Source organism: Microtus pennsylvanicus, chromosome 17 (assembly GCF_037038515.1).
Source record: "Microtus pennsylvanicus isolate mMicPen1 chromosome 17, mMicPen1.hap1, whole genome shotgun sequence".
In the NCBI taxonomy this organism is placed as follows: domain Eukaryota; kingdom Metazoa; phylum Chordata; class Mammalia; order Rodentia; family Cricetidae; genus Microtus; species Microtus pennsylvanicus.
Window position 1 is genome coordinate 16,293,116 of NC_134595.1, and position 9,964 is coordinate 16,303,079.

The following is a 9,964-nucleotide window of genomic DNA, read 5'->3' on the forward strand; positions in this document are numbered from 1 at the left end:
GCACACACGCACATCCCCCAACACCTAATTAAAAACAAAATCACTCTTAAACCAGAAAGAAAGTTCTCATTAGATTCTATCTATAATCAGGCCAGCAAAACAGCTTAGTGAGTGAAGGAGCTCGCTGCCAAGCCTGAGGCCTTGGGTTTGATCCCTGAGACCCACACGGTGGAAGGAGCAAACTGGCTCTTGAAAGTGGTCCTCTGACTTCCACCAATAGGCCGTGGCACACTGGTGTTCACAGCACACGCATAGTAATATTTAAAGGAAGGAATATCTGTATGAGTATAAACAAAGGCAATACGAGCTGTGACAGTAATAGCAATAAGTTCTGAAGATGGGCATTGAGAGGTTTGTGTCTGAAATAGTCCCCACCAGGCTCATGTTTAAAAGTCTGGTCCCCAGTTGATGGCAGAATTTGGCAAATTATGAAACTTTGGGAGGTAAGGTCAGGCTGCTACAGAGGGGTATGCCGTTATGGCCCATGCCTGTTCCCAGTTCTGTTCTCTGCTCACATGAAAAAGCCTCTGCCATGGGCTCCCTCTGCCATTCAGCTCCTGTGCCATGCCTTTCCTGCCATGATGACCAAACACTCTCTGGAACTGTGAGCTGACATCCACCTCAACCCCAAGGTTCTTTCTGACGGGCGTTTTGTCAGAGCAGTGGGAAACATAACCAATACAGACAAATGGGTCGGTTTTAATTTTCTTCCCACGTATCAGCTTTCTAGTCCTTGTGCCAGGAATCTGTGCCGTTTTGCAAATCAAACACAGTTTATGCCAGTGTAGCGAGACCAGTCCGCAGAATTCTTCTTGTAGAGGCAGAAGTGAATTCCCAGTGCTAACCCAGGCTTCCTTCTAGTGGGCTGCTCAACACTGCAGGAGTCATGGCCCTTTGCTGTTGGGGCTCTAGGTGCATCTTAGATTCTTCCAGTGATGAAGCTGCTTGAGAAGGAGGCCACGGTTCACACCTGGCTCTGCCGGTTCCCACAGGAGCCCAGTAGGAAGGAATGTAGGGGCAGAAGCCAGTGTTTACCTCTAACACTGAGCTGAGAAGAGGTCCGGAGGCTCACTCTGGAATTGCATCTCTAGCAGAAAGTTCTTGAAGCCAGCATTGATGGTGGTCGTGGTGACCTCCTACCTCCCTGCCTTCTTGGAGCCTTAGAGGCTGCAGCCCCATGGGCAGGTCTGGTCTGTAGCACTGAGCACTGTTTGGAGACCAAATGAGCTCTTTCCCAAGCTGTTTCATAACTGCCTAAATCATCTTTTGCCTAAACTAAGTAGTCGTTTGTTTCCTCAGACACTCTGTCTCACATAAGGGTTCCCGACAGGGAGACAGACCTGTGCTGAGGGAAAGCGTACGTTATGACGTGCGGAATGGAAATTCTTTGGGACTAGCAATAGTTCGAGTGTCTTGAAATCCATGAACTGCATAAGCAAGGGAGAAACAACCAGCACAGCTCTGCCAAGCACACGGCCAAGATCTCAAAGACAGCAGCAGGCATGTACAGATTTCCTATCTCTCGTTAAGATAGGCGGATGCAATGCAGCTTCAAAGGTTTTCTAAAGTGGATCCAATTTTCCCTCTGGACCTTGCCTCAGTGGGATGAGGTGGGGGCTTGGGAGGAGCAGGCTTGTCGAATTAAACGTGCCTGTTGGTCAAACATCCGCACTCTGTGCTCTCTTCATTGTAGCATCAGCCCTGGGTTTCAAGTTCCTCTCCTTTCTGTGCAGGTGGCTGTGTGGACCTTTGTGGATCCACTGTGCCAGGCACCCTGACCTCTTGCTGGTCTCCCGTGTAAAATGGCTTTTCCTGGCCCTGGGCTGACATGCACAGCCAGTCCCTCACTGTAGCAGGAGACACTGCCTTCCTGATACGGTGATTCTCGCCTCCTTCGACCACAACTCCTTTCCCAGCAGCGTGGCCTCTTTGCTCTCTCTAGGCCCCCATGGTCCACTGCTCCTACTCAGGTTCCCAGTCCCACTCAGGTGTGTGCAGGACTGTCAGATCCTTGGCATCTCCCCCACATGCTAGAGGGACAAGAGCCTGCCCTACTGTCTTGGGCATGCGCTCTCTCATTGTTGGTGGCCCGTGTTGTGATGGCATAAGTACTGCGTAGGCTGTGGAATCCACGTGGATGTGGCTCTTCCTGCCCCCATCCCCAATAGAGCATGAGAGCATTATTTTCAGCTTTTCTCTGATCAGATGCAACCAACACCTATGCTGATGCTTCAAGCTGGAGGGGAGAGGCTGGGATATGTGTCTTATCTTTTGGCTTCCACGCTTACAGCATGGAAGGGGGGGGGAGATGATCTCATTTCTTCCTCTCCACTAGGAAGGCTACATCATAATCTACTCCCTGTGGCCTTATAGAGCCCACATCCAAGGAATGAAGTTTCTATCACAGTGAGCAAGGCTCAAGGATATCCCTTTTAAGACAGCAGTGACCATCTAAGTGCTGAGAATAAGTTAACTTTCTCCCCGCCAGGCTCATGGATGGTCATCGAAGAGAAAGCAGAAAGAATGAAAGAGGCAGGGGATGGAAGGAGCATTGGGCAGTGCTGTCTTCTGGATAAGACATGGCTGTTGCCCCGGCAAACTCACCGCGGTCAGTGGTCACCTACACAAGTTCAGTGTTCCAACAGGCAGGTGCTAACTGGACTCAGCAGGCTACAAAAGAGAAGACATGAAGTGAATAACGAAATGTGTTGAGAATGCCTAGGGATATGGGGAAGCGGGGTACAGGAGGTGAATATGATCAAGACACATTGCTGAAATTGTCAAAGAACAGGTAAAATATATCCCATTAAAAGGGAATTTATTGATGCCATCATTACTTTCTTCTTTCATAGACTATGTTTGATAGATAATTAAATCACTACTAGTAGATGTTTCCAAGCTTCTAGAGACATCATGGGCACCCACTGTTTAGACAACCTTCTTAAGTTTGACTTCTTATACTGTGGTGAAAGAAACATGAAAATTTGTCATAAAAAATCTGTCAAGAGGGGCTGGAGAGATGGCTCAGCGGTTAAGAGCATTGCCTGCTCTTCCAAAGGTTCTGAGTTCAATTCCCAGCAACCACATGGTGGCTCACAACCATCTGTAATGAGGACTGGTGCCCTCTTCTGGCCTTCAGACATACACACAGACAGAATATTGTATAAATAATAAATAAATATTAAATAAAAAAAATCTGTCAAGAATGCAAAACTTGAGCTCAATGGTTAAGAGCACTGGGTGCTCTTCCAGAGGACCCAGGTTTGATTCTCAGTAGCCAGAAGGCAGCTCACAACTGTCTTGTAACTCCGGTTTTAGGGGATCTGATGCCCTCTTCTTCTGTTCTCTATGGTCACCAGGCATGGAAGTGGTGCCCAGACATATATGCAGGCAACCCCACCATATACATAAGATTAAATGTAGAACTTTTTCTTAAACGCAGAACTTCATTCTCACACACATTCTTGGAGACTAAATATGGAAAACAAGCAAATAACCTCAGAATTCTTCCTACGAGGTGTATGTGTGTGTGTGTGTGTGTGTGTGTGTGTGTGTGTGTGTGTGTGTTGCTAAAGATGGAAGATGTCTCATGCATGCAAGGCTGAGCTCCAGTCCCAGCTCTGTGGGAGCCCACTCCCAGTTATGCATGGTGAGCTGCACATGGCTGCTGCGGCTGGGACTAGCCACAAGGAAGCTGCTCTTTGGGTGAAAGGTAGGAGGATGGTGGAATGAAGTAGGGCTCATGGGGATGAGAAGAGGCTGTCTGGCGGGAGATGCATGATTGCTATGATGTGGCACTCCTCAGAGGAGATCTGCAGGAGATAGTTACAGTGAGTACTGTAGCTTGTTCCTGAGTTGGAACCTTGGTTCCAGTGTAGGAAGGTTGAGAGGTGGTCTATAGGTCTTTGTGGGTTCTTCCTTCAGGAGGGATTAAAGTGGTTCTCATGACCCTAAGTTAGTTCTTCTGAGGAGATTATGTTAGCTAGTTTTATGTCAACTTGATAAAAGCTAGAGTCATCGCAGACCGGGAATCCCCAGTTGAGAAACTGCCTGTATGAAATCGGGCTGTGGACAAGCAGGTAGGGCATTTTCTTCATCAGTAATTGATGTGGGAGGCCCCAGACTGTGTTGGGTGACCTTACCCCTGAGATAGTGGTCCTGGCTTCTATAAGAAAGCAGGTTGAGCAAGCCAGTAAGCATCACCTCCCCCCCCCCACCATGGCCTCTGCATCAGCTCATGCCTTCAGGTTTCTGTCTGGTTTGAGTCCCTGCCTTGGCTCCCCTCAGTGGACTCTGACTCGGGATATGGAAGCCAAATAAGCCCTTCCCTCCTCGAGCTGCCTTTGGTCATGTCGTTTCTGATAACTGTAGTGCTTACCCTACCTAAGACAGACAGCAAGCATAGTTCTTCTCCACGCGTTGGCTTCTTCTGTCATGTGATCTTCTTGCTTGTGTTTTCCTCATCGTTGGGACGTCTCATCCACCTGCCAAGACGCCTACATTGGAGCCAAATTGATGCTGGTGCCATTCCCTTAACCCTCTGGAACCATGAGCTAAATAAACCTCACGTCTCTGTGAAGCCCATACCTTCCGTGGTTTTGTTATAGTATTAGAAAAAGCAGCTAACAGAGTTAATAAAGTCATAAGGAGAAATCTGGTGCTAGAGAATCCTGGGGGAAAATTATAAGAAAGTTGGGTTTATAAACCCCTGGCGTAGACAGACTCTACGGCAAAAGAATAGAGCCCGGAATACTATTTGAGTGTAGGTTTTGAACCCTGACTTATCCTGGCCATGTAACTTCTCTAGGGCTCAGTTCTGCCACCTGTGCGGTGCTGATCACAATGGCTCTTACCTCAGTAGCTGGTTGCACTTGAGGAAATAATGCCTGTTTATGGACTTGCAGCCACACACAGCATGGCTGCCGGCACGGAGGCCACCATGAAACTATCACCTGCCACTCTTGGAGGACTGGCTGGGAACATCCGCCGTGGAGCGCTGCCTGAGTTTTAAGTTGTTCGCACATACGTTTTGTCCTTAGTTTGGCTATAGAAGAAGAATCTAAGAAAGGCTTCCCTCTCCCGCCCTTGCAAAAGAATGAATCAAGACAAGAAGTTGGACAAGAGCAGTGTTCAAGCAAGAACCCCTGGAGGGTCATCCGTGAGATTAGGCAATCAAGGAAGAATGGGCGGGAATGACACCAACGGTAAGAAGGAAAGGAAGAGGGTTGCCTTAGGGGTCTATGGTTTGGGGAGCAGGAGGCTGGGTTAAACGGAGAAAGGAAAGTAGACGGCAAAGCAAGGAATGCACAGAAGAGACCCACGTAACCCCCATGGATGCCTGGCTCTCTGATGAGTGAAGTTACTCAGATTTCCATATTAGTCATCAGGTTCATTCTTATCTCTAAGAATAAGTCTCCCTTGGTATAGATAGTCAGTCTTTTCTTTCTTCTACTGCATCTCTATTTTATTTATTTTTTGTTTAGAAAATCCATTACAGGTTCTATCCCAAAATGAGGCTCTTCTGGTCCCACGGTTCTTGGACACAGCCCGGGCCAGAGAGAAGGCCATTGATCCCAAGGTCAGCAACACACCCCATGTGTTCACAGAGGAGTCTGAGATCTCACAGCAGGTTAGTGACACCCCCAAGTTCTCAGAAAGTACCATCCCTCCTACACGTGGAGTTAGCCCCAAGCCCTCAGAAAAAACTACCCAGCTGAAAGAGGGCGACACCTCGAAGCCCTCAGCCAAAGCTAATAATCCAAAACAGGAAAATATTTCTCAGACTTCAGGCCACTCCATGCAAACCAAGCAGAGCAACATGACCAAATCCTTCGCAAACACCACCCAGCCTAAACAGGGGACCACCCTCAAGCCTGAAGCAAGCAGCAGCCATCACAAGGAGGCCAGCATGCCCAAGTCATCAGAGGACAATATCCAATCCAAGGAGGGTAACATCCCCAAGTCCTCACAGGACACAATCTTGTCCAAAGATGATAAAATCCACAAACCCTTAAAAGACAGCATCTCACCCAAGGAGACAGACATCCCCAAGTCCTCACAGGACACAATCTTGTCCAAAGATGATAAAATCCACAAACCCTTAAAAGACAGCATCTCACCCAAGGAGACAGACATCCCCAAATCCTCACAGGACACCATCCTATCCAAAGATGTTAAAATCCACAAGCCCTTAAAAGACAGCATCTCACCCAAGGAGAGAGGCATCCCCAAGTCCTCACAGGACACCATCCTGTTCAAGGAGAGAGACATCTCCAAATCCTCACAGGACACCATCCTGTTCAAGGAGAGAGACATCCCCAAATCCTCACAGGACACCATCATATCCAAAGATGCTAAAATCCACAAGCCCTTAAAAGACAGCATTTCACCTAAGGAGAGAGACATCCCCAAATCCTCACAGGATACCATCCTGTTCAAGGAGAGAGACATTCCCAAATCCTCACAGGACACTATCCTACCCAAAGATGTTAAAATCCACAAGCCTTTAGAAGACAGCATCTCACCCAAGGAGAGAGACATCCCCCAATCCTCACAGGACAAAATCCTGTTCAAAGCAAGTGACATCCCCAGGTCCTCACAGGACAGCATCCAGTTCAAGGAGGGAGAAATCACCAAGTCTCCAGAAGACACCATCACATCCCAGGAAGACTACATTATCAAGTCCTTAGAAGACACAAGGCCACCCGATAAAAGCAACATCTCACACTTGGAATCAGAAATAGAGCTTCCGGAGGAAGACATGGTGAGAATGATCATCGACAAGGAGGAGTTTGATGAGGTGCTTAAAGAGGCCGGGGAGAAGCTGGTGGCAGTGGACTTCTCAGCCTCTTGGTGTGGGCCTTGCAGAGCCATCAGGCCGTATTTCCATTTCCTGTCTTTGAAACATGAGGATGTGGTATTCCTGGAAGTAGATGCCGATGACTGCGTAGAACTGATACAAGACCGTGATGTCTTCACCCTCCCAACTTTCCAGTTTTACAAAAAAGAAGAAAAGGTGGCTGAATTTTCTGGTGCCCTCAAGGAAAAACTGGTTGCAAACATTGAAGAATTAAAGTAATCAGATATTCTGAGCGCATCACAAATGAGTTAATAGCTGATTTCTTTTTAACTTGCAAAGAACGATCACATAAGACAGATGTGTTCTCCCAAAAGGCTCTGCTTGAATGTCAGAAACATGAAGGCCACCTTTTTGATTGGAAAGAATCAAAGCAAGGAGTGGCCATGGTGGGTTTTTTGTTTTTGTTTTTTTTGTTTTTGTTTTTGTTTTTTTTTTGGTAAAAAGGGTGAAATTAGAGATTCCTTGGATGGAATCAGAAAGTCCTGCTATCTTACTTTGCACTTTTTTTTAAAAAATTCATATTTGATTCCAGGACAGGCTCCAAAGCCACAGAGAAACCCTGTCTCGAAAAACCAAAAAAAAAAAAAATTCATATTTGAAAGTCTTGCTCCTTGGGTATTTGGTGCAACCCTGGAAATGCAATAGAATTACACACCTGAAGTGCAGTGGAAAGTTCTTGTCCCATGTATTTTCTGGTGCTCACATGTCTTTGTGGATTTTGATAAGAAATTTCTGGAAACACAGGGTTGGAGTGAGTCACGTCTTTGCTATTCTTTTCTATTAGGAAGGCTACAGAGATCCACACACCAAAGTTGTTTCCGGTTTGTAGAGATAATTTTTCTAATCTTTGTTCACCTAATCCAAGAACTCTAAACCAGGCTCCTGAGAGGCTTAAACCTGAGCAATCACTGATACCATTATGACATCACTGCTTTGATGGAAAAGGATTTGCATTGTCTCCTGGTAACTGGGTTCCTGATTCCTGTTTTCAGGTGTCCCAAAGACCAAAGACCCAGGTCTGGACTGGATGGTAACTTGGTTCAGAGCTCTTACTATCTTTTAAGCAGTCTGTGAAGGTTTAGTTGATATACAGAGCTGGCCCTACCTAACGAGACTAGATGGGTTTGGCCAGCTCCACTTACGTGTCACGCCCATAACATTCCAGAAGTTACTTTGTGTCCCTTTGCTCTAATCATGGTTGTTGCTTATGTTATTGTTGTAACAAGAACCCTTGCCAGGAGGTCTACCCTCAGGGAATTCTAAGTGGCCAATGCTGTATTCCTAGCTTGAGGTGCTGGACTGTATAGCAGAATTCTAGAACTTAAGCTCATATAAACAAGTCTTTGCACTGTTGAACAACTCCTATTTTCTCCTGTGCCACTCCGGCAACCACCATCCTGTTTTCTTTTGATTCAAAGTATTTCTAAAATATGAAGTATTAGCAAACATTTTTTTAAAAAAATGAAAAACATTTAAAAAATCATTCCTTTTTAAAAATGCCACAATCCAAAGAAGTGAGACCAGTTTTAGGGGCTGACTGTAGATCTCCTCATAGCGGAAGGACATGCACCTGAAGGCGTAAGTCACAAACAACCCCACAGCAGTTTGGAATTATGATTAATAAGGTGGTATTTATTTAAAGGGGAAAAAACTTACAGATCACCGTCCCAGACAACAGCCCTCTGCGCAATCAGGAAGGAGTCTAGTTGCCGGAAGCGGAGCAGGAAGTAAGAGAGAGCGAGGAGGGAAGACTCCGCTTTTTCAAAGAGAGAGACCACGCCCCAATGGGCTAGTATCTCAGCGGCTATTGGCTGGAGGAGAGGAAGGACCTCCCGCAACATGCACCTGCTGCCCTTGTCCCAGACCCTTGTGTTGCAAGCTCCCTGGTAAGTCAGAGTAGGGCGGCCCCTACCACCTCCCACTGGGCATCATCGACCCTCCTTAGAGACACCTGTCACATGCTCCTTTGCAACAGTGACAGCCATGTGACAGCAGCAAAGAAAATGCCCTATACACTTGACCTTCTTTCCCAAAGTGATTCAGAATGACCTACAAAAAGTATTAGTGGTGAGATGCAGACCAGGGAAAAGGAGGTAGAACCACGAAGGGAATACTGTGTCAGCTCTGAGGGTATAGATAATGGCTCTGGTTGAGCAGCAAGTTTTGTTCTAAGAGTGTCTTTGGCAGTGGGAGAGAAAAGGGAAAGTCAATCCCCAGATGCCATTAAACAGGCAATAAATAAACAGGCTTTGTGTCCGGTGTGGCAGTAAAAAGTCTACAAAGTTGCTGTGTTATCACAGAACATACCTTAAAAATACCCTTGACAAACAAGTGTGACCATAGGCTGCACAGGTGGTCTAAGAATATCTTAATGGAAATCAAGATAAGAAGGAGAATTCTATAGGGCCAGGACACTGCAAAGTCGTGGTGTGGTTCCCTAATGGTCTGATGATCTGGTTTGAACCAAGAATAAAAGCTATGCTTCTGATTGATGCCTGTCAGATTTCCCACGTTCAGTGCCATCCATGACAATCGAATAGCAGCCTATCAAAGTCACGTGCTTTTCCAGAGAGCCACAATCTGTGCTTGCTGGGAAACAACGAGGCATGAACCTAAACCAAACAAGTGAAGAAATAGTTTCTAACCTCTACTGGAGGCATTTATGATGAGGCTTCCACATAATCATATTGGCTATACATGGTAATAACCTAACTATAGCCTTGTAAGATAACGGAAGGTTAGTCTCGGCAACACACACCTTTAATCCCACTCAGAGGAAGAGGCAGGTGGACCTGTGAATTTGAGGCTAGCCTGGCCTACATAGTGAGTTCCAGGCTACCCAGGACTACATAGTAAGACTGTGTTTCAAAAAAAATGCAATAAAATACAAAGAAAGAAAAGGAGGAAGGAAGGAAGGAAGGAAGGAAAGAAGGAAGGAAGGAAGGAAGGAAGGAAGGAGAGAAGGAGGGAAGGAGGGAAGGAAGGAAGGGGAAGGCGTTCCTGTTAGGATCAATAAGAAAACTCCCCAAAGTGGCACTGCTTAGAATAGTATTCCCCAATCAATAGCTTTCATGTGATTTAATAATTAAAAATCCATATGGAAAT

General features: G+C 46.3%; 1 protein-coding gene across 1 annotated transcript; it reads left to right on the forward strand.

The window, feature by feature from the left end:
• The first annotated feature begins 5,182 nt into the window (after positions 1–5,182).
• Positions 5,183–7,078, forward strand: Txndc2 (thioredoxin domain containing 2). The gene is made up of 2 exons (XM_075952146.1): positions 5,183–5,204; positions 5,484–7,078. The coding sequence occupies exons 1-2, from the start codon at positions 5,183–5,185 to the stop codon at positions 7,076–7,078; spliced, it is 1,617 nt and encodes a 538-aa protein (XP_075808261.1).
• The last annotated feature ends 2,886 nt before the right edge of the window (positions 7,079–9,964 follow it).